This window comes from Balaenoptera ricei, chromosome 11 (assembly GCF_028023285.1).
Source record: "Balaenoptera ricei isolate mBalRic1 chromosome 11, mBalRic1.hap2, whole genome shotgun sequence".
Lineage (NCBI taxonomy): Eukaryota > Metazoa > Chordata > Mammalia > Artiodactyla > Balaenopteridae > Balaenoptera > Balaenoptera ricei.
Window position 1 is genome coordinate 21,663,739 of NC_082649.1, and position 24,298 is coordinate 21,688,036.

General features: G+C 41.2%; 1 protein-coding gene and 7 non-coding genes across 9 annotated transcripts; 7 read left to right on the forward strand and 1 right to left on the reverse strand.

The window, feature by feature from the left end:
- The first annotated feature begins 819 nt into the window (after nucleotides 1–819).
- On the forward strand, nucleotides 820–892 carry TRNAR-ACG (transfer RNA arginine (anticodon ACG)). The gene has a single exon. It is a non-coding gene; the product is annotated as a tRNA-Arg (tRNA).
- Nucleotides 893–1,488: 596 nt separating this feature from the next.
- Nucleotides 1,489–10,386, forward strand: HMGN4 (high mobility group nucleosomal binding domain 4). Of its 2 annotated transcripts, XM_059938208.1 has the most exons (4): nucleotides 1,489–1,594; nucleotides 1,693–1,978; nucleotides 4,204–4,257; nucleotides 8,619–10,386. In XM_059938208.1, the coding sequence occupies exon 4, from the start codon at nucleotides 8,697–8,699 to the stop codon at nucleotides 8,967–8,969; it is 273 nt and encodes a 90-aa protein (XP_059794191.1). In that variant the 5' UTR covers nucleotides 1,489–1,594; nucleotides 1,693–1,978; nucleotides 4,204–4,257; nucleotides 8,619–8,696; the 3' UTR covers nucleotides 8,970–10,386. The 2 variants fall into 2 exon arrangements, with proteins under 2 accessions (XP_059794191.1, XP_059794190.1); XM_059938207.1 differs by lacking the exon at nucleotides 4,204–4,257.
- Nucleotides 1,520–1,592, forward strand: TRNAV-CAC (transfer RNA valine (anticodon CAC)). Its single transcript has one exon. It is a non-coding gene; the product is annotated as a tRNA-Val (tRNA).
- An 8,061-nt stretch (nucleotides 10,387–18,447) lies between the features above and the next one.
- Nucleotides 18,448–18,520, reverse strand: TRNAK-UUU (transfer RNA lysine (anticodon UUU)). Its single transcript has one exon. It is a non-coding gene; the product is annotated as a tRNA-Lys (tRNA).
- An 834-nt stretch (nucleotides 18,521–19,354) lies between these two features.
- Nucleotides 19,355–19,426, forward strand: TRNAA-CGC (transfer RNA alanine (anticodon CGC)). Its single transcript has one exon. It is a non-coding gene; the product is annotated as a tRNA-Ala (tRNA).
- Nucleotides 19,427–19,900: 474 nt separating this feature from the next.
- TRNAI-AAU (transfer RNA isoleucine (anticodon AAU)) lies at nucleotides 19,901–19,974 on the forward strand. Its single transcript has one exon. It is a non-coding gene; the product is annotated as a tRNA-Ile (tRNA).
- A 1,117-nt stretch (nucleotides 19,975–21,091) lies between these two features.
- On the forward strand, nucleotides 21,092–21,163 carry TRNAP-AGG (transfer RNA proline (anticodon AGG)). The gene has a single exon. It is a non-coding gene; the product is annotated as a tRNA-Pro (tRNA).
- Nucleotides 21,164–22,506: 1,343 nt separating this feature from the next.
- Nucleotides 22,507–22,579, forward strand: TRNAK-CUU (transfer RNA lysine (anticodon CUU)). Its single transcript has one exon. It is a non-coding gene; the product is annotated as a tRNA-Lys (tRNA).
- Nucleotides 22,580–24,298: the final 1,719 nt, after the last annotated feature.

A 24,298-nucleotide genomic window follows, 5' to 3' on the forward strand; every position in this document is an offset into this window, starting at 1 on the left:
CCTTTTAAAGGTGTCAAATTCTGAAATGTATGTCCTGAGGTAGGAGCAGCATGCGGTGAGGGTGCTTAGCATAGAGTCTTGCTTAAGTAAATATTGGAAATAAAATGTTTTCAACGACCCAAGGAGAGACAAGAAAGAATGTCAAATATATTGTCACCCTACAACGGCTTCCAATTTCCTACACAGTAACAGCCAAAGCCCATACAAGGGTGTACAAGGCCAGAGGTCATCTCCCAGAGGTCTCCTAGCCCTTTCCGCTCAGCACTGGCCTCTTCGACATTGCTGGAACATCCCATGCACGCTCCCACCTCCATGCCTTTGCCCTGGAGATTTCCCCAGTTCCAGGTCGCTCTTTTCCCTGATACCCGTATTTATTGTTCATCACCTTTCCTGCTGGGCTTTTCTATTCTCTTTCCCGTTTGTCTTTTTCCCTCTAAGTGCTTATCACCATTATTTTATTTATTTAGTGCTTTATTATCGTCTTCACTACGTCCATGCAATCTTCTTGAGAGCAAGGATCACCTCTGTTTTCTTCACAGTTGTATTTCCGGTGCCATATTGGTTGAATGAATGAATGCATGAACGAAGAGATGATACTGGGGCAGAGAATGCCGGGGTCTGTACAGACAGACTGAGAAAGCAGCACAGACGCTAGGGCGCGTGCAGGCGAACTGGCTGCCTGGGGAGTCCACGCGCTGCAGTCTGAGCTAGCCAGGAGGACGGGGCTTTCAGGGCCAGGCGCAGACCCCACAAGGTGGACCGGTTGCCGCCGCCTGGTTTCTGATGAAGGCATGTCCGCCTACGAGCTATTCATGTGCGGGGCCAGTGGCGCAATGGATAACGCGTCTGACTACGGATCAGAAGATTCCAGGTTCGACTCCTGGCTGGCTCGGAGGACACATCACTGTTTTACTTCTTTCCTCTGCCGTCCACTGAGGAACCCAATGGAGTTAGAAAATCCATTACAAGGTGAAGTTTGCCTGGAAGTCTCACGAGCGAGAAGGCCCCGCTTTTGACCACAGCCAGGGTCATCATTCCTTTGCAGAGGAAATTCCGCGTCCGGCCATGCGGTGGCGCTAGCCAAAGCCAGACTGAGAAATGTGCGTGGGCCCCCTGTCACGCCCAGCCCCACCAAACCATCCCTGCTGAAGGATGGGTTTGAGGTAACCTGGTAAGCAATGAGGAAGAAATTAAGATCCAAAAGTTCAGAATGGGAAGTAATAGCGAAGGGATTGAAGTCTCTTTTGTTCTCCCCCATCCGGTCATTTCCAGAATAAATTATTAAGAATTTCGCTTCAGGTCTGTACGCTGCATGGCCTTGGTTCGCGCATCTAATTGGCCTCTCTGGTTTGGAAGAGTGGTACAAGGCGCACGCGCATATTAATGACGCACATTTGCTGGGACGAAGCGGCGGGGCGGGGCGGGGCGGGGCGGGGCGGGTGGGAGGAAGTGAGGAAGTGGGAGGGAGGGGCGTGTTCTGTAGGGAGAACTGTCGGCAGAGGAAGAAGGTTTCTATCAAGTTTCCGTAGTGTAGTGGTTATCACGTTCGCCTCACACGCGAAAGGTCCCCGGTTCGAAACCGGGCGGAAACAAGGTTTGTTTCTTTTTTCCCTAACTATGTGGCTTTTCTTTAAAAGTCCATTTATTTAAAAAAACTCTGCACGCCTCCTTTTCTTGTCTCTCTTGCCCCAGGCTGTGAAGCGACGCTGCCCCAGGTGGGTCCGGAGCCCGCGGCCCCGGAGGCGGACACACGCATCGCGAGGGGGAGAACCGGGCTGTCCCCGGCTCTGCAAGGCGGCCCGACGCCCGCAGCCCCGGAAGCGCATCCTCGCCTTGCCTTCCTGTTCCCGGCAGCGCCCAGCTCCGGGCGTCTCTTCGCTGGCCCACTGTCCGCGCCGGCCCTGCCCCAGCCGAGAGCACCTGCGCGGCAGGCCCGCAGCTGGCAGCCTCGCGCCCCTCACACGGCCGCGAGACTCGGGTGAGTACCTTGGGGGCCTTAGCGTGCGTCTCCGGAGAATGGGGGTAGTCCCGCCGCCCTCCATAGATTTGGGACCCTCCTGCGATCTGGCCCTCGTCGTGATTAGGTGACCTCGGGCTCCCGACATTTCCACCTTGCTTTCCACTCTCCAGAACAGCTGCAGTGGCTCTCCCGGGCTTCGAGTGTGAATCTCTGGGAAAAGCGGAAGCCGGGAGGTGAAGATCGCAGGCCCTTCTGGCATAAGTCCCCACAGAGACTCTAGGGCAGAAAAACGGGAGGCGAGGAGGGGATTTGAAAGCTTTGGGCCAGCAGGGCCGTGGCCTGGAAGAGGTCGTGGCGGGGGTGCTGGGCTGCCCTGGCCTGGGCTCTTTCTCGCCTCCCCTCCCCAGCTTACGAGGTGCCCCCCTCCTGAGGGGACACCGAAGGGCTGAGTCTTCCTCCGCTTTGGCCTTCTGCTCTTCCTGTCAAAAAGAAAAAAAAGGATCCCAAAGTTAAGAAATGGGGCAACTGTGGATTTTGCGTACTGCCTTGAAGCTTGAGAAAGGTCACTGACAGCACTTGTTTAAAATCAGGACTTGTGCCCTGGTGTCTGGCCTCTTACGTCTGTTTCTGACATGGCCTGGTTCCATGTTAACTGGATCTATCAAACGCTTTTCTGGGAAAGAACTCTTGATACAACACCAAACAGCCTCAGGTATATTCTCAGGATCTTCTTAGATGTATTATTATTATTATTATTATTATTCCTATTTCTAAGAGTTAGCCAAGCCTAGTCTCTGAGATCGCATTGCTCCAGATTCCCTCAAATGACTGACAGGAATGTGATTTTTTATGGCCATGAGACAAGAAAGGGCAATCCTTACCTAATAAACTGTTTTCCTCCCTTCCTCCCTCCCTCCCTCCCTTCCTTTCTTCCTTTTTTTTTTTTTTTTACAGGCAACTTGTATAGGCATCCCTTCCCCAGCCCTATTATTCCTCCATTTTCATACCTTCTCTGAAAGACCCATGCTTTTATCATCTTGTAGTTTCCCTTGTTAGCAAGACAATAAGTTTGGCCGGTGCTCAATGCAAATTTGTCTAAGACATTTTCATTTAAAATTCCCTCTATAGGGAGACGCAAGAGGGAGGAGATATGGAGATATATGTATATGTATAGCTGATTCACTTTGTTATACAGCAGAAACTAACTCACCATTGTAAAGCAATTATACTCCAATAAAGATGTTAAAAAAAATTTTTTTAATAAAAAAATTCCCTCTATACCACTCAGAAATACAGTGAGTTAATGTGGTGCCCTGCGAGGAGCAAGGGTCTCAGGGGCCCAGGAGGTGATGGGGATTTGTCCTCTCCATCTTTCTCTGATGCCAAGGGGCAGGAATACTTTAGCTGGGAAGCTGAGTGTGCCCCACGCCAACCTGTTGCAGATGGGTGACAGTTTGTTTGAAGCTTGTGGCTCTCTCCTTCTCTTTAAACCAGGTGTATTCTGGCAAGATGAAGCAGCAGCCCTACCATTTTAGACACTCTGCCCTTTCTCACCTTCTCCCACTATCCCTCCCTCCCTCCCCCAGTCTCCCTCATTTAACCTCAAATGGAAGCTGGTCACCTTGTCTGATATTTTCTTTGAAAGGTGGAGAACAAATAGGCCCTGGGGAGTGACTGACACTGTGTGACCTCTTGCTCCTGTATAGCATTGCACCTTGAATAGAGTCTTTTATTTGTTTGTTTTTTTACTATATATCCTCTATTCTCTCCTTCCTAAGCTTGGTGTTGTAATCTTCTTCCAAGTCTTCTCTCCAACCCCAAGGCACTATCTTGCCATAAATAAGAGGCAGAGAGAAGAGGGTGGCCTTCTGGCTTTGGGGTGGCTAAATTGAGACTAAAACCCAAGTTAGAACAAACTCCTTGGAACCCAGTTCAGTAACAGTCAAGGGAGAGAAAGGACGTTGCTAAAATGTGCCTCTGCTGGGGATGGCGTGGGAGTGTGTATTGGATGAGGTGGGATTTGGTCCTTGGATACTTGAGACAGACTCATGGTGAAAGAGAAAAAAAAACATGGAAAAAAAATTCTGAGAGCTGGGCAAAACATCAAAATTAATCTAATCTGAGATGCGTCATAGGTCATTGAGATCTTTATACTCTTTCCTTCTGTATTAGTTTTCTAGGACTGCCATAACAAAACGTCACAGACTGAATATCTTAAATAACAGAAATTTATTTTCTCACAGTCCTGGAGGCTGGAAGTCCAAGATCAAGGTGGTGGCAGGTTTGGTTTTCTTGCTGTATCCTTACCTGGTCCTCTCTCTGTTTGTGTTGTCTGTGTCCTAATCGCCAGTATGACATTAGTCATATTGGATTAAGACCTACCCATAAGACTTCATTTTACCTTAATCACCTCTTTAAAGGCCCCATCTCCCAGTACAGTCACAGTCTGAGGTACTGAGGGTTAGGACTTCAACTTATGAATTTGCGGGGGGTGGGACACAGAAATTCATCCCGTTTCTGGGGACAGAGATTGATGTGTTTTGTATATTATTGAAACAGTTTGGGGAATTCCCAGAAGTTAACTTCGCAGAAGATTTTAGCATACCTGCATCTCCTCATCTTACTAATCATTTGCATATTTTTATTGTAGAAGAAATACATCATTTGCTTTTTATTTCTCTATTAGTCTTTTTTTTAGGCTATTTCTGTTAGTACATTTAAATTTCATAGGTCTTTTTCTAAAATTAAAAAAATTCAAGTCTTCATAGGTAAGAAAAGGACTTTAAGAAATGGATGTTCCCTCCCCCCTTGAGGCTGTTAAGAGGGATACCTTTCCACATCCTAAAACCAGCAAGTTCATTAAATGAAGAGTTAAACTGAGACTTTCACAAGAATTTCAGTCCAGTTCTTTACAATATGAAGACATGTTGTTCAAAAATTTCACTAACTTGATCTGTTGTCTGTTAATATAATTTTGCCCTGGAAAGTGTTATTTTAACAAAAGGGAATCGTTAGATTCCTAAAACTTTTAAAATTGTTGCCATGTCTTGGGAAAATAACCTCAGTATCTGTCTTGATAATTTCTTGCCTCATTGATAAACCTCTGTGTTCCCAAAAGTTATATACTTAAAAGATTTATCTGCCACTCCTGAAACTAAAATAATATTGCACATCAACTATATTTCAATTTAAAAAACTATAAAATTTTTAAAGTAAAAAAAAAGTCTTTAAAAAAAAGATTTATCTGCCAGTTAATAATTTTTCTTTTCATTCACATGCATGATAGAATATTTGTAATCCTATGACTTATATATTTCATTACCTAACAAATTATTATTATTTTTTTAATTCTTAAAATGTATTTGTTTGTTTTTAGTTAGTAGACTTTATTTGTTTAGAACAGTTTCAGGTTTACAGAAAAATTGAGCAGAAAGTACAGAGTTCTCATATATTTCTTCTCCCTCTACCTCAGTTTCTCCATTATTAACTACTTGCATTGGTGTGGTACTTTTGTTATAATGGATGAGCCAATATTTATACATTATTATTAACTAATTATTATTGTTAACTAATTATTATTATTATTTACATTAGGGTTCCATGCTTTGTATACAGTTCTATGGGTTTTGTCCAGTGCATAATGTCATGTATCCACCATTACAGTCAGTAGCATACAGAATAATTTCATTGCCCTAAGAAACTTCCCTGTACTCCATCTCAAATAATTTCTTTTAAATTAACACCACTGTGTGGTGAGAGCCTCTCCCTCCCCAACCTCCTTGGCCTTCATGAAAATGAAATAACCTTTTATCCCACCAGCCCTTTTTCATTATTTGTGCATCTGTCTCTCCTGTATTTGTAAGGTCAGCCACCTGTTCTCCTGATAAGCTTCCTAAATGTGAGTTTCAAGGAACTAATCCATATTCACATACTCAGATCCAGAATCCAGCTAGTGGCCTCTTTTCCTTGAATTTATCTTTATTGTCACCTGCTGTGTTTGGGCCTTTGACACGTGCCGATCGTGGTTCCCCTGCTTGGGATGGACTGCAAGGGATCTAACATGAAGACCGAGCCTAGGAAACAGACTGTGAGCATTCCCAGGGCAGGACATGGGCTAAGAAACACAATTTTGGAGTGAGATGGAAGAAGAATGGTATGGAGTGTCCATTGTTTAGGGAGGTGTGTCGTAGAACAGAAGCTCACCCTTTGGTTTCCTCTCTCATTCTCTGGTAACAAAAAGGCCTCTAAGAATATATGCAGATTATTTAGGGTGACCTTATTTATTGTCCAAGTTGGCACACTTTTGAGAGTAAAAGGGAGCATTATTAATAATATACTAGGGCAACAGGCGCAAAACAAGTCACCCAAATATTAGACCAAATGATTTTCATGCCGTAAAAAATCTCTCAATATGGCTTTCTTCATGGTAAGAACAGCTGTCTTTTCCTCCCTGTTCCTTTCTGGACACACCATTACCATACCCAGAGTTGACCTTTGTGATCTCTGGCATCCTTCTCAATTATTTTCCTTACACATTTTTTTTTCTTCATTGTGTTCGATTTCGGATAAAACAGCAATAACAACAACAAAAAAAAAAACACTTTTGTTCTTTAAGAATTGTCCAAACATTTCTTTAGTGGTGCATTTGGGAGAGGAGTAAACTAGGCATAAATTCATGTAACATCTAGGGAAAGATGTCCTCGGGAGCGAGCAGGTTGGGTCTGGCTGGGTCAGCAGAATTGCAGGGTGTCTCTGTGGCAACCGGGACTTTTGGACCCACCAGTAATTTAGAATATTTAGAGGCAAGGCAAGAGCACAGCAGGGGAAGAGAAGGGCCCAGCTAATTTCTTATTAGCTTTTCAGTGAACTACTGTTCAACATGAGATTAGAACTGTTTCTCCTCTCAATTTTTAATCTCTGTTCCCAAAGTTCCTTACAAGGTATCAAGGGAAATAATGACTGATTCAAGGCGCACTCCCACTTTGGTTCCTTCCCTCTTCTTTATACTAACTCTCATTTCTCCCTCTGTTCCATGAGAAAGAAGGAAAACTGCAAAATTTCCAGAAATTCTAGTCATAGTGGAAAAATGGGGGAAGAATAGATAATGAAAGTAGATAGAAAAATAGATAATAGATAATGAAATTATCATATAATCAAATTATCAAGTGATAATTTGATGTTTTAGCACCATTTACAGGTGGTTGCCTTTGTTAGCCGAAGAACATAAAAATCAAATCTAAGGTTGCTCAAAAAAAAAAAAAATCTAAGTTTGCTCAAGGACCATGTTTGCCCATTCTATCTAGATGGTGAGGTCCAGCAAAAACACAAAACAAAACTCTGGAGCAATTTAGAGAAAAGATAATTTTTTTTTTTTCTTGAAATAAAACATTGTGGAGTAGGTCAGGGCATAGGGTTACAGACTTCCCCAGGAAACATCTTCAGGGGTGGGGCAGAAGGTGTGAGTGGCTAGTTTTGTCCCAGAGCTTTAAAAATGTCCCACAGTGTTTGAATGCCAGCCATGGACCCGGGTCCTAATTGCCCCAAATCAAAATAAATCACATCTATTTGTGTGCCCTTGAATCTGTGCTCGGGGCTACGCACCTTCTTAAAGTGGTTTTTATTCTTGAGCAGACACATAAAATTACTCTCTGTAAAATACAGAGAATAATGGTGTATTACCCCTGTGTTGTTCCCCACCCGCCTCCAGTTTAAGGAAGAGAACTCCCATTCCCTCTCCAACCACCATCCTTTTCTTAATTCCCTGAGGTGACTACTGTCCTGATTTTTATATTTATCTCTTGCTTTTTTGACTACATACTTGTAGCCTAAACAAGTCATTTAGTTTTACACTTATAAATGGATCCATACTGTAGATCCATTTTGTAACTCGCTTTTTTTTGCTCAACATTATGTTCTTGAGATTCGTCCATGGTTTTGCATAGAGCTGTAATCTATTCATTTCTGCTGCTGAATAGTATTCCCTTGCATAGGTATTACCAAAATGTATTTATCTATTCTACTGAAGGACCCTGAATGGTTTCCAGGTTTTTGAAATTACAGGGTTGCTAGAAACATTCTTGTAGGGGTCTCCTGTGCACAGCCCCAAGAATTTCTCCAGGTAAACACCTAGAAGTGAAATTGCTTTAAATAATGCCACACACTAATTTACACACATATAAACACACACCCTAGCAGTGTATGTGTTTTAATTGTTCCACATCTGCTGAGCCCTTAATATTGTCAGACAATATAGTTTTCACCAATTTGATGGATGTGAAATGTTATGTCCTGTGATTTTTGTATTCATTCCCATATTACTAATGAAGTTGACTTTTTTTTTTTTTTTTTTGCTTATTCACCATTCATGCTTTTTCTAAGAAGTACGTATTAACACTTTTGCCCATTGTTTTTAAATTTTCATTTTGTCCTTTTCTCATAGATCTGCAGGAATTCTTTACATATCCTGGACTCTCATCTTTTGTCAGTTATATGTATTATGAATATCTTTTCCCCAGCTTGTAACTTATCTTCTTACTTTTTATGCATCTTTTTGCTATATAAAAATTACTAATTTTAATATAGTCAAATTTGAATTTTAATGTAGTTAAATTTGTCAGTCTTTTCCTTTACGGTTTACACTTTTTGTGTCTTGTTAAAGAAATCTTTCTAGGAGCAGTGAGGAAGACAGAAGAACCGCTTGGGCTGGTAAAGCCATCTGCCAGGCACTACTGCCACCATGCCCAAGAGAAAGGCAAAAGGAGATGCTAAAGGTGACAAAGCAAAGGTGAAGGAAGAGCCACAGAGGAGATCGGCACGGTTGTCTGCTAAACCTGCCCCTCCAAAACCAGAGCCCAGGGCAAAAAAGGCCCCTGCAAAGAAGGGAGAGAAGCTGGCCAAAGGGAGAAAGGGGAAAGCAGAAGGCAACAAAGATGGGAACAACCCTGCAAAAAACCGAGATGCCTCCACAGTCCAGTCACAGAAAGCAGAAGGCACTGGGGATGCCAAGTGAAGTGTACTTTTTTGATAGCTCTGTACTTCTAGTGACTCTACTGTTTGAAATACTATTTTTTTTAAATCAAATTTTGTAAAAACGTAGATTTTTTTTTTTTAAGTTATGTTGTTAGCACACAAGACGCTTTGTTGTTATCTTTTGTGGAAAGGGCAAAATAACCACTAGTAGAATGTTTCAGAAGCTGGATTGAAATGGGGGAAAACAGAATTTTCTATCCTCATATTTGAAGATTATTCTTGGTTCCCAGGAGAGATTCTCTGACATTCACACATGACAGCCACTATGGCTCAGAAGCCTTACCGTGTGGGGAAGCAAAACTTCATGTCTTCTCCTTTCCTGATGCCATCAACACATCCTTGACTTTCTGAAACCAAGAGTCATGATGCGGCCTTGGCACCCCTAGAATCAGCTGCGTCAGGTAACAATACTCAGGATTTCTGGTGATGACATCAAGATGGTGTTGCTCAAAAGAGCCAGGATTCCTGTTTGTAGTTTGTGGATCATCTCATTAATAACCCTGGAGTTTTTAGTTCCTTTCCTCCATGTCAGAGGTGACCTGTGAAAAGCTCTTATATGCCTCATGTGAAATATTCACCCTTTCTGAAAACTTTTCCTGTTCATTGCAGCAACAGACTTTGTTGACTTTTTGGAGATGGGAGTTTGAAAGTTGTAAGATGTTATGGATTGTCACCCATGTCCTGCTGGAAGTAACTATTTTTGAAAAGTATCTTATAAAGCTGGATACAAGTTGGCTTCATGGGAGGGGAGGGATCATTTCCTACTCCAAGTCATAAAGATATCCTTTACTGCCTTGTAAAAGTTTTATAGTTTTGCTTTTCACATTTGTCTTTAGTCTTCCCTGAACTGATTTTTGCAAAAATATGAGATAGTAATTCAAAATAATATTTTTCCATATGGTAAGTGGTTGTCTCAACCACTTGGTTGTCCCAACTTTTCTGAAAAGTTCTTCCTTTCCCCACTGATCTGTAATACTGGCTCTTTTCATAAATCAAGTTTCTTCTGCGGGGGGGTCTGTTGATGGTTTCGATTCTGACTCACTGGTCAATTTGTCTAACCTTGTGGCAATACTATACAATCCTGAGTACTACAACTTTAGAAAAAGGTCTTGATATCTCAGGACAAATACCACCTCCACCTTTAACATCACCACCAAACTTTTCTTCGTTGGAGTATCTTGGCTATATTCTTAGCCAACTGCTTTTCCATACAACTTCTAGAATTAGATTGACAAGTTCCAAATCAAACTAACAAAAGGTGGAATTTTTATTGGATTTGTATTGAATTTATAGATTAATTATAATATTGAGTCTTCCGATCCGTGAACATGGTGTAATTCTCCATTTATTTAGGCTTTCTAAATGTCTTTCAATAAAGTTTTATAATTCTCCATAAACGTTTTCTTTTGTTAATATTTCTTAGGGACTGTACACTTTTGGATGTTACTTTATATGGTATGTTTTTAGTTGCTACATTTTCTGTTTTCAGCTAAAGTTGATTTTTATATTCAACAACCTTGCTAAACTCATTAATTCTTAATGTCTGTATATTCTTTGGGGCTTTCTACATAGATAACCGTATATTCTTTTTGTTTTGTTTTGTTTCTTCACAGTCATTATACCTTCTTTTCTTTTTTCTAGTTCTAGGCATTGTCTAAGTGCTGGAGGTACAACAGTGAACAAAACAAAGTCTCTGCTTTCACCAAGCTTATACTCTAGTGGGGGAGGGTGTAGAAGATGCACAAATTTATGTGACAGGGTGCTTTACATAAACAAGTGTAAGTGGGTGCTATTTAGATAGGGTGGTTAGAGAAGTCCTCTCTGATGAGATGACATTTGAGCAGAGCTCTTAATGAAGTAAAAGAATAAGCTTTTAATGAAGTAAAGGAATAAGAGAGGTGACTCTGAGGGGAAAACATTCCAGCAGAGGGAAAAGCAAATGCAGAGATGAGGTGAAAATGTGTTTGGCATACTGAGGAAGAACAAGGAGGCAGAAGTGGCTGAATTGGCGTGAGAGAGGGTAAGAGTGAAAGTTGATATGATTGCAGAGATAGCCAGGGGCCAGAAAATGGAAGATTCTCCACATTGTCACTTTTCTCTGAAAATGATGGGATGCCATTAGAGTTTTGAATAGAGAAACCACACAATATAAGTTATCAGTGTGTGTGTGTGTGTGTATGTATGGCTGATGCATGGGCAATAGGGTGTAAGGGGGGAAAGAGTTGAAAGAGAAAGACCAGTTAGATGGCTGTCACAACTGAATTACTGGAAATTCTACTTTGTCCTGCAATATTACCATCCTTCCTCTGCTCAACTATTCCCATCCCATTTTAACTGGTAAATTACAAATATTATCTGTGCTTTCTCTTTGCCAAACAATAGAACAGGATCAAAGATAAACATTCCCTGTTGTCAAGAACCCAAAGTCAAATTCAGGAAAGTCACCACTGTGTGCTTGGTGTTGGGATAATACTGCAGGAGGCCCTGACTCTGATGCCAGAGCATGAAAGGGTATTAGGAAGCACTTTCTGAGGCATAATTGACACCTAAGCAGCAAAATGAAAAGAGAAGTTGGCCAAGCAAGGAGTGGGTAAAAGGCTTCTAGTAAGAGTAGTAACATTTGCAAAGATGTTAAGAGAATATTGTGCATAGTAGGTGTTCCATAAAGTATTCTTGAATCAAAAAAAGTTTAAATGTGTAACCAAATAAGTTATATTGGGCTTTTTACAATAATAAGGTATTTCTCATTAAGTGCTAATTTGTTTGCCAAACACTGTTCTGCTCAGTGATTTATAATACATGCATAATTTTATTTCCATGACCCTATGAACTGAATCATATTACTATTCCCATTTTTATATTTAGTGAAACTGAGACAGAGATTAAATAATTTGCCCTGAGATCATACAGTGAGAGTAAAATCCAGATTAAGACCCATGTCTAGAACTCCAAGGCCTAGAAGGCTCCTCATTGTTAAAAAGATCATTGGTATAACCTCAAAGGTAATCCATCCAAAAATATATTCGGTGTTTCTGAGTAAATTAAGGAATTTCCCAAGATACCACTAGAAAACAGTCAAATGTAAGTAATAATATTCTACAAGCTAAACAGTTGTAATTTCCAACGAAGAAGATTAGTAATGCAAGGACAATAAATTCCAGGGGAAAAGTGGTCATATGGAATTTAGAATTTTACTGTATCTCTAGCAACATAAAGCTAGAAGGGATATTATTTCTGTACAAGGATGATAATTTTTTAGACAAATACTTATGAAGTGGAGAAGAACAAATTAGGAAATTATAAATTAGCCTTTAAATCTGTCTTGCCCACTCTTCTGATCCGTTTGGCATTTACATTCCTATCTGTAAATTCATAAATTAACATTCCTGGTTTATTAATACTCTGAGAATTTGGGTGTCTGACATGAAACAGCCTGAGTGATCCAGAGTTTTCAGTAATCAAATTTCTGACCATCAGAATTGAGGCATTGGTCCCGGAAGAGTTGGAAAGAAGAGGGAGGGAAACATTTTTCGTATCTGCCCTGTCCCCTCCTCGTTCTAGTCTCAACAGTGGTCACTGTGCTCCTTGGGAAACGTACGTCATTCCCGTGCAGCCCCTGCAATGGCTTCCACCCGGGGTCATGCAAATGACCTACAAACGCCGTACTTGAACTGTCCGCAGACGCGGCCAGACGCGCACCCCGACGCCCCGCCCCTGCGGCCGCACGGCGCCGGGACACACTTCCGAGCCCTTCTAGGCCGCCCCGAGGTCCGCGCTGCTCGGAGTCGCCCCGCGCCGGCCCGGCTGAAAGCTGGGACCATGAAGTTCTTTCCCTGGGTTGCTCCTCAGACCCTTCGCAGACCTTGCTCGGGCTTCCGGTCCCGGTCTCCAACCCCGAGTCCGCTTCAGTGAAGTCTGGGCCAAGGGCGTTGCCAGCACCCGGAGGTCGCTGCGGGCGCGGGGCTTCTTAACCTTTTAGGTGCCTGGGAGCCCTCTGGCTTCGTGACGAAGCCAATGGAGCCCTTCTCAAAGTATATTTTAAAAAGCATTAAAATAGGATAAAGGAAACGAGTTGTACTACAGAAACAGTTATCAAACAATTAAAATAATTTGCGGTATAGTAACACGTGTGCTTCTTCATTAATATATTAAATACTAAACATCAAGACCCGTCTTATAACTACTGTAACTTCGAAACAGTTAAGGATGAGATATTTGTAACATACTTCATATCTCAAATATGGGGTATGAAAATGTAACTTTTCTTAGTGACAAAGCCGCAGGTACTTATCTTCTGACTGTAATTTGTTGCCAACATTCATCCGTGGAGGACATGCTAAATTTCAGTTAGAGGTTAGAGATATTAAAAATGTAATTTCTTTTTCCTATCCAAGTTCACCAGTCCCCAAGTTAAGAAAACCTGCAAAAGTGCTTAACACAGTGCCTGGCACAAAGTCCCCTCTTGACATGTAGATATTAGTAATTTTATTAGTACTTTTCTCGCATCTGTTCAAATTTCTTTTAGGTGACCATGATGAAGTTAATCAAATGAACTCTTGAAGGAGCACGAAGATAAATCAAGAGTTCAACCCATTAATTCAGTCATTTTTTTTTAAATTATTTTTTATTGAGGTATAACTGACATATAATATTGTATTAGTTTCAGATGTACAACATAATGATACGATGTTTGTATACATTGTGAAATGATCACTACAATAAATCTAGTTAACATCCATCACCTTACATAGTTACAAAAAATTTTTTTCTTATGACAACTTTTAAGATTTACTTTATTAGCAACTTTCAAAGATGTAATGCAGCATTATTAACTATATTAATTTTAGTTAATAACATATAACATATAAAACTAAATATATGTTATATATGGGTTACATATATATAACATATTTTATTTTATATATATATATATATATATATACATATATATATAAATTCAGTCATTTAGATGTGAGTTCTAAAAGAGTGCTGTCTGCACACTCCAGCTGAGGTATAAAGGAAAGAAAAATGTGAATTTGGTGGTTGTAGGGAGTGGGGGGTTGGCAACTCGAAGAGAAAGAGAGGACGACATGTTTTTAAGGATTAATTCCTTGATTTATCCAGCAAATATTTTTAGAGATTCGATTATATGCCAAGACTACAAGGCAGGCCCAAGGGCCTTGTCTTCACCAGAGAGCAATGGTACTCAGCTCCCAGAGACAGAGAAAAGGCTCTCCCATCTGAAGGAAGAGTAGAAAAAAGCAAAAGTGAAAAGCTCCAAAGTTTGACTCCATCGTTTCTAGACCATCCATCCTTGCAAGGAAAGACTCAAAGGCTGCTTTGCCCAAAGGATTTAGCTCTAGGCATGACCTTTGATGAGAAGACCTAGTAAGTGCCCATATCCTTCCACAACCCTGCAGCCACAGGTTAAGTTGAGGTAAGATGAAGCATAAGAGCAAAGAAGTAGGTTGTGGGGAGAAATACATCAGAGGCAAAGCAGTTCAGAAAGGTCTTTCTCTTGCAAAGGATTTCAGTTTTATCCTGCTGATCTTGAAAGTTTTAGCCCTGGGGAAAAGCCAGATCAGATTTGCATTTTACAAAAACCTCTGTGTCGTTGGCCTTTGTATGGTTGAATTAGAAGGAGGATATTGGAAGTGGAGGTTTCCCGCCTGTAAAGTATACTGCTTTATCCAGGCCTAAGAAAAGGACTTTCAGGAGGATGAGGCAGAACACATGCCTCCCTTGCTAAAAAAGATAGTTATAAGACAATTGCAATGCTCCTCACACGAGATGGCAAGAACTTGAATTTGGGTGGTAGGTTGGGAGCAGAAATGGAAAATGTTTCACAAAATTCCCTGCATCCTCCCTCTTAAGTATTTAAAAGGTAGACTTAGTTAGGGATTGGATATGAAAGAGTGGGGTAAGGGAGGGAAAGGAGTCTGAGAAGGGACCCTAATTCCTAGCTTTGGCACTTATGTAGACAGTTGTAAAACTAACTGAGAGAAGGAATATACGAGAGAGAAGAGGAGAGGGGAGAGACTGATGAGTGTAAAGAAATGTGAAAGTTCTGAAATTTACCCAACTTGCGAGCTCAGCTTGTTAAGTTAGCCTGCCACACACAGTTTCATGGATGCTGGTTCAACTCACGAGACTCCTGGGTCAGAGACAATGCACAGTTTATTATTCCAGGAATAGCAATAACCAGATTATCAGCATACTTTCTCTGATTCCCCGCCTCCAGTTTCCAGAGGGCAACACATGACATCTGTACATTCAGTGGATTGTGTTACAGGACAGAAACCCTGAACCCGGGGATCCCAATTCTTTAATAATGAGCAGTAAGCATGCCTGCCTGTTGCTCTGGAGAGAAACATTATCTCTGTCTTCCAACGGTGTTTGCTATATAAGCATCCTTGAAAAGATAATCCAGAACAAAGGACAGTCAGTGCCTCACTAGCAATACATGCAGAAATGTGAGAGATCCATGACGAATTATCTCGTAACAATGAGTTGTTTTCACTAGCTGAGTTTTGTTTTTTAAACAAAGTCTTCCAAGACTAGATGAGTTGGGTGGAGGGTACCTGAGATTTCAAAAGTGAAATAGAGTGAGGCCAGTTTACCTTAACAGGCCAGAAGCTCCAAAGAACCTCCACAGAACTGTTGACATCTACATTAGTTATTTGTATGCTTTTTCTGGTTTTTTTTAATATATATATATTTTAATAAACAGTAGAAAAGAAGTGTGGTTGACAGTGTAGCTTGGGAATCTGAAGGTTTATCTAAAGTCACCTGCCTAATAAAAGGGTAAATGACCCATGGAATCTTCTAGTAGCTTTTCCCTCTAGGCACTACCTCAAGGTACCTAGGCTTCTTGAATGGAGGATGCAGGTTTTGACTGGTAAAGCAAATTATTAGAATTAGTTGAGTTTTTTTTTTAATTTGTTTTAAAATTGAGGTATAGTTGATTTACAATAGTATTTAAGTTTCAGGTGTACAACATAGTGATTCATAATTTTTAAAGATGATACTCCATTTATAGTTATTATAAAACATTGGTTATATTCCCTGTGCTGTACAATATATCCTTGTAGCTTATTTATTTTATACGTAGTAGTTTGCACCTCTTAATCCCCTACCCAGAACTCATTGATTTTAAGTGTTTGAAGATATCCAGGCTAATGGGGACAGGTTTAAGAGATTGAGAGAATAGTGTAGGATGGAGATATAATTTATCTGTTAATTTAATCCAGTGCCATTTTGTAACTACCTATTATATAAGCTGCTTGACTTCTGGAATTGGAGTAACATTCTTGGCAAGTCTGTCAGTCAACCAATCGCATCCAGGTTGCACACAGATAACAATCAGCTCAGGAAGGCTGGTGTTTCAGCCCACTAAGATCCAAGCTGCAAAATGTAAAAGCTCAAGTGATTGTCTTCCCTTTCTATCTCAAACTTCCCCCAAAGGCTGCGAATAGAATCTTTTGACTCTCAGCTAACCATACATACTGACATATCGGTAAGTCCTTCATCTTCTCAAGAAGTGTAGCAGCTCAACATTCATGATTTTACTGCTTGGGACACTCTCTGAGACCAGGTGGGAATCATCTGGAAATATTCCATTTTGTGATCACCCCCCCTCACCGCTTATTTTAAAAATGTTGTGAGAAACATTTTTAAAATGTTGTGAGAAAGAGGAATGTTTAATTAAAGTTAGAGGAAGTTTCTTTTCTTTTCAAAAAGCTCGGAGCATTGTAAAAAACAAAACGAAAAAAAAACTTGTGGGGTCACAGCCCAAATGGGCTTCCTTACAGACAGAAAAAGCTTTCGTCTACAGGTGTGTGGCCTTATCAAAGTTACAAGGTGACAAGCGCTTAAAGAAAAGATTTCTTGTGTGACTCTAACAGCAATAATAATGATGATCACATTGGGTTACTTCTTCTGCAGTATTTTCTTGCTGCAAAATGCTACGCTCTCTGAGGATTGGCCTCGAGGCTCTCACATTATGAGGCTCATATGCTGCCTACCATGCCAACAAGGCAAATGACAGGAGTGTTCTGTTATTCTTTTCTAGAGGTTTTATAACTTGTTTGATAATTTTTAATAGCAAAGTAAAATCTTATTTGTCTGTTATCTGCTGGATCCATTAGGATGAAATTTCTGCTTTGGGGAGTTACCAAACGAGGTCTCAATCAAGGGCTGCCAAGTTATGCTGCTTTAGTAGTTCCTAGCAGGGCAGAGATGGTGTTGGTGCCCCTGTGCTCAGGTGACTTGAGGCTTTGGGTCCTCTAGAAGAGTGAACTTGGATTTAGAGGAAAAGGCAGTATAGGCAGGTTACTCAGCATGTAATGGGGAAGAATAATTTACTTTAACCTTTGTATTCTATTGCTTTTGCTACAAGTTAGTCACTAAAGGGATGTTGCCTATAAGCTTAGCTTATACATTATGGCTCATCTCTGGGAACCCTTCCTCCCATGTGATGAGCGTTAAGCTAAAATACCTTTGTTGAGCTCACAGGAAACCTCCTGACCAGGCCCACCTGTGAATGGCAGCAGGAAGGAAGAAATTAACACATCCTAGAACCAGGACTTTGTCCCCTCCCCTTTTAGTGTAAAAGAAGCCTGAATTCTAACTCAGGGAAGATGGTTCTTTGGGCCACTAGTCCACCATCTTCTCCGTCTGCTGGCTTTCTGAATAATGTCGCTATTCCTTGCCCCAACAACTCGTTTCTCAATTTATTGGCCTGTGATTCTGCTAGCGGTCTGAGCTTGGACTCGGCAACAAGCACAGTACCCATTGTTTTGTACTATATGTTACGTTTCATCTTTATGATCACCCTACAGCCCAGTGTTTCTCAATGAGGGAGATATAAAATGAATTTAAGCATGGGTATCACCCAGCATTTTTGAGAATAACATGGAATCTGAAATAGAATGCAATGCATGTGGTAAGTGGTAATTCAGGCAACCTTTGTTCCTGTTACACGTGTGTGTATGGGTCCAGATGTAAACTAAACTACAAACTGGTCATGGCCAAAAATGTTTGGAAAGCACTGCCCCTAGGCCATGAATTCTGAGTATGGCACCACCTCCTCTATACAGTTTACCTGGGCATCCCCAGAGCTGAGCTCCGAGAGGAGCACACCAATGTAGAGAAGAGCGAGCAGTTCTGCACATTGGTTGCTTTTCAAGAAAGAGTTTGGCCTTTGCTAATTTGTGACCATTGTTAATGAAACTTTTACTCGTGCTCTAGATGAAATGTTTTGTGCTGTGGCTTCTGGCTAAAAGGCCCTTCTATTTTCTGAACAGGTCCTAGGTTGTGATAACTATGCCATGCTCAGGGTCCCCTCTTTTTTTTTTTTTTTTAGGTAAATCAGCTTGTGATTTGAGTTTATCTTCCTTTCTGTCACTATTTTTTTGTGATGAATATATAGGAATAGAAAAAGAAAACGAAAAAGACAACGCCCGAACAGGGACTTGAACCCTGGACCCTCAGATTAAAAGTCTGATGCTCTGCCGACTGAGCTATCCGGGCTCACAGGAGGAAAAGCGTTCCACATCAACTATAGTCAATTTATGCATACATTCAGAAGAACGATTTTGGGCATTTCGCCTGTGATGCCGGTTCAGAGCTGGTTATTCAGAAAATGCTTGGCATAGAAACTCAGCCACAGTGAAGGCCTTTAAGGCCACGATAAAACCATATTACATTAATTATAATGTCTCCCCAAATTGTATCTTTCTTTCTCTCTCTAGTTTAGATATATGCTATATGTATAAACACTATATCTCTATGTAGCATATAGAGATATATTCTATAGTACCATATAGAATTCAGTGCAGTCAAAAACTGCAGAAGGTTGGCCTTTAGTTCCTAGGCTTCCCAGAGAAACAAGTCAAATATTCTACATTTGGGCCCAAACACTTTCAAAAGGAAGCCAATCCAATGCTGATGCTTTTAAGGGATAATTAAATCACCTTTCGGCCGCGCTTTGGATACCTAAATATGGGTCTAGGGACTGAGGGAGCGATTCGATTTCGTGCTGGGTCTCAGCTGTCTTTGGAGAGGGGAAAAAAAGGAAAAAGAAAAAAGGAAAGAAGCTTTTAAAGGAGAGTCCCACTCTCTTTTTTCTCGTCAGATTTCGTTCCGTCTCTAAGTTAAGTGCTTGACAAGGGTCCAATGACTGGAAGGCTTTCTCCACTCGGAATGCCCATGAACGTTGCCCCATTAACCATTTCAAGATTTTGCTGAATAAGCAAAGGAGAATTTAATTTAAGCATTCAGAAAATCTTAAGAGTTGCAGAAGGGAGAAAAAGAAATTCAGACTCAAAGAATTGGGAAAGGCTACAAACACCGCTTACGCAGGACGGGGATGTAGCTCAGTGGTAGAGCGCATGCTTCGCATGTATGAGGCCCCGGGTTCGATCCCCGGCATCTCCAGGTCCTTTTACCTACATAACCAGAAATCGCACTTTAAAAACATTAATGCCTACTTTGTATACTCCTCTAATTTTCTCGGTACTCTTTTAGCCACGGCGTATAGAACTGTATACGTAGAGAGAGAAGCAGGATACCTTTGAGGTTTTTTAGGATATCTGTAATGAATGAAATCGAAAACAGAGAAAAACACACCCAGTGGACAGATGGCCGAAGAGGAGCAACCTGGAAACTTGTCCAGGATCCATTAATGAACGGCTAGCTGAGGTAACTGGTCTGAAAACACTCAAAGGGGAGGAGGGGGTGTTGTTGCTGAGTCATGGCACTGAAAAGTAGGACAAATGTTGGAAAAAGGACGAAGCCTTGTTTGGTGTAGGCGAATCCAGCAGCTCAGATGCACCATAGTGTTCCTATTATCAAAACATCAAAACGAGAAAAGTTCCTTGTAAAAGCTTCCAAAGAAAACCCTAAGCAGGTGGCCGGTTAGCTCAGTTGGTTAGAGCGTGGTGCTAATAACGCCAAGGTCGCGGGTTCGATCCCCGTACGGGCCAGTTGTCGCTTTTTAAGCATAACTCAGAAATAGTTTTGATTACTTTCCAGCCAGAAGACCAAACTGTCCAAGGACTGTCCTACGAGACAACCCGCGGTATCTACACAAAAGACATTTTGCCACAAGTCCAAACCATCCTAGGGAGTCCAGAGCTCACGTCTTTGAGCAAGACAGATTGCTCAAAATTTTGTCCAAGAGAAGCAGAAAAGCAGCAAGACACCTTAGGAGTTATTAAGTTCATTAGAAGGAAACACTGTCACCAGTTTGTTTAGTGGCCAAATACTGCCCTCGAAATAGTCTGAAAACATACTGAGATGCGGGGCAAGAGTGAAAAGGCAGTGTTCATGATCTCCGATTGCTCAATTGAGGATTTCTATTCGGTTAGATCATCCCTCACATGAAGGGAGAACTCCCTTATTGGGAAAAGTGTTTTCTTGTTACTTTGATTTTTTTAGGTAAGAAAGGACTAAGCCCTTTTCCAGAATCTACTTTGCCGTCTGTCACCAACCAGTTGGTCCACGTTGACCGACACCAGCAGACCCTCTGTTTCGTCCACTTCTCGATGTTATGCCTCTTGAATCAGTCTCATTTTCCACCAAAACCGACTTTCTGAACACTAATTATGTATCCCCTTGTTCCTTGTACAACGAATTTTCTTTATTCATTCACGACCTCAGAACTTTATATCCCATTGAGTGAATTTTCACTATTTTCCGTGGAAAATACTGAGATCAAGCCAAGAGGAGTTAGGGAGCTTGTCAAAAATGCAGCTTATTGGGCCTCACCCCCAGGGACTTTGACTCAGTAGATTTGAGGAAGACTACAGGTCTCTGCATTTTAAATAAACGCCACAGTTGTTTCTTACAAAGGGTGGATCAGCGATCTCTGAGAAATAAGGCTTTATACAGACCAGTCTTCGAAGGATTCGGTTGCGGGGAGATCCAGGGAACTTCTGAGCCAAGTCGATCTGGTTTTAAAACTAGGAAGGGAGGGTAGCGGGGAGACAGAAATAGAGAGAAACAGAGGCGGAAAAAAATGTTACATGTTCAAGTACGAAAGAAAAACGGAGAAGTAAATATTTAATCTGTTTCGAAGAACTTTTTTTTTTTCCAACAGATGGCTCGTTGGTCTAGGGGTATGATTCTCGCTTAGGGTGCGAGAGGTCCCGGGTTCAAATCCCGGACGAGCCCAGGTTTTGCGGCCTACCCCCGCTATTGAATTTTTATTAAACTCACTCAAAAGAAATTGGTACATCTGCTGTTAAATTAAACTGCTATATTTTCATGTAGAAATATGTAGGCTGTATATGCACTTGATTCCAATAAGTGACTAGATAACTCTTCTAATTAAGAGAGACAAGTACTTTTCAGTTTTGGCTCTTACTCAGTTTTCCATCAGCTCTAAATTGACTCTTGCAAAAGCAAAGGTTTCTGGTTATTCTAGAAGTTCGACTCCACGGTTGTGGTCATATGAAATGTATAGGAAACAACATTGTAAAGCAACTATACTCCAATAAAAGTTAATTTTTAAAAATCCAGGTAATAAACATTATATTTTTAAAATTAAAAGAAAGTATAGGAAGACGATGGTCATATCTCAATTCAATGTCATCCATCATTCATTCATCACATCAAAGAAATGGGTTCAAATGGAAAAATCAAATATTGACCTATAGAGTTGGGGTGCTGGAAACCTTTATACAAGTTATTTCGGCTTTCCTCGTTGCGTATTCCTCCATCATTCAGGAATAGGGGCTCTGCTTCATTATTGAGAAGGGGCACTTTTTCTCTCTTCCCGGAGCGTACTGTTGGTACACTCTTTAAACAGATATTTGTTTAGCATCTACTATAATAAGTGAGCTCTTGCAGTCTGTGGTAAACAAAATACACAAAAATCACTGGATCCTATATTCCAGTGGTTGTCAAGTATTTTATATTATAATGCAGTTGCAACACCCCTTCCCGCCTCCCTTTTTTGTGTGTGCAAGCCTTGATTGTGGAGAAGGACAACAAATGAACAAGAACAAGCGGCCTGAAAAGGAGGGAGAAAACCGCAGGGAATTCCTTTAGGACCACATTTACACAGCGTGGTAAGAGGGGCCAGAGTTGACAGGTGATAGAAACAGGAGAGGAATGTCTCAGTGGGTTACGGAGACGGCCCAGGGCAGTGTTTTGGTTCGAGAACCTGGTACCTTTGGGACTGAGCTTGGAGCCACATTGGCAACCAGGCCTGGAGCTCTGGGAGTGCCAGAGTTGGGCTCACCCTCAGCGCGTTCAGAGATTCCGACTCTTGGATTCCGGAAGCATTTTGTGGTCTATCAAGACATGTTGGTGAGAATGAGGGTAAGAGGGAAGATGTAGTGAAAGCGAATGGAATGCATGCCAATAATTTCAGATAATGCTTACATTCTTTGCGTTTCATGTCATCTTATATAACAGAAACAGTCAAAAAATCTAGAGTCCTATTCATCCCTGTCGGTCCAGGAAGAATTTTATGGTCTCTTAATTCGCTGAGGGAAGACTGTTTCTGGGGTGCCCGGCTAGCTCAGTCGGTAGAGCATGAGACTCTTAATCTCAGGGTCGTGGGTTCGAGCCCCACGTTGTGCGAGTACTCTCTAAACCTTTTGCTGTCAGCTACATTTCGGCACCTTCCTCTAATCTCCAAAACAAAGTGCCTCACCGTTGTCAAACGAGAAATTTTAGAAAGTATTGAATTGTGGAATCCCTGTGACCAGCTGTGGTTTACTGGCTCTGTTGAATTATTCCGGCCAGCTCTATGACTCCTGCAGCGTTAAGCCTCATCGCCCCCTGGCGGCAACGCACTTCTCTGGCTTAGAGCTTTTGTTTGGATAACTAGAGATACATGGTCTCTGGTAGGGCATTTAGGCTCCGGGGGTGATTCTGAAGCACTATCCCCACCGAAAAAGGTTTAGGATGCAGGGATGTTGGAAAAGGTAGTGTGAAGGTGGAGACGATCCAAACAAAGGAAACAGTTTGATGGGCAGAGGCTCAGAAGCAGCAATGTCCATGGAGAGTTTTGAGAATGGTGACTACTTTCTGGCCCAAGCAAGTGTCATTATGTAATAACGGGAGACAGATTTTCTATTACCACTACCTCATACAGCCTTTCAGCTCCTGATCAACCACACCTAAACAACACAATGGACCTCCTTATAGATAATGCTGTTTCCAACCTTTCTTCCCTTCCTTCGGCAAGTAAAAGAACCAACCAACCCACAACAGGTTGCAACTGCCTACAAAATAATATCTAAAGACTTAAGCCTGGTTTTTATAGTCCAAATTGCATTTCTGCCATTCTCTCTTGAATGGGAGTGTGAAGGATAGTCAAGAATAACTTTAAAGTCAGAATACCAGCTTTATAAGTTTATACTAAGAAAAAAAACTAAGTGGCGCAGTGTGTTTTTATTTGCCCTCAAATTTGGGAAGGCAAAATTCATATGAAAGGTTGCCTAGTGTATAATCAGAGCAAAACGAGTTAGATGTTAACAATATTTATGTCGCTTTGAAAATCTGATAATGCTGTCTGCACCCATTGAGACCAAGAGCCCCAGAACTATCAATATTGTATTGAAAGAATGCCCACTTCTGAGCATGCTGGAGACAGGACAATTTACCACTCTCCATCCTCCCCCATCTAAACTTTCCTTTATTCTTTACTCAGGAACCTGAATATTGTTAATATATCCCTTGCTCCATGTGATGTTATATTCAGTTTTAAAACTGTTCCGTATTTTACCTATTTAGATCAATAGCACCTATGGTTGGGCACATGGAATCACATGTTTTAAACTAGGTAGACTCCCTACAATTTGGGAGTATTGTCAGTATATACACGATGAAACCGAGAATCATGGGTCAACTTAAAATGGATGGACAAGAAACAACTTTCCTAGAAGAGTACACTGAGCCTTAACTGTTTTCCAGGTCTCAAGACATCTTTCAAATTAATTGATGAACATATTTTTATTAAGCGCCTTTTCCCTGTTGGATACTTAAAATGAAAACATCCATATAACATGGGCCGTGCCTTCAAGAAGGCTGTCATTTACTTACTGGGTGAATGTAACTGACTCAAGTGAAAATTAAATTCTCAGTGGTATTTTAACTGTCTGGCATTAGGAAATGAAGCTGCTTGGAGTGACTGTTTTAAAAAATAGGTGATGGTGACAGAAACGGAGTTAAGAAATTACCAGTGTTTATCCAGTAAAATCAAGGGAACAGAGACCCTGTATCTGACTCATATGAATATTCTACTTACTAGAGAGAACAATCATTGAAGATATACAGACTACATGTTGTGGGTAT

Bases quoted from the DNA above. Each gene is read 5' to 3' on its own strand.
- HMGN4 (XM_059938208.1), top strand. From the start codon at position 8,697: ATGCCCAAGAGAAAGGCAAAAGGAGATGCTAAAGGTGACAAAGCAAAG.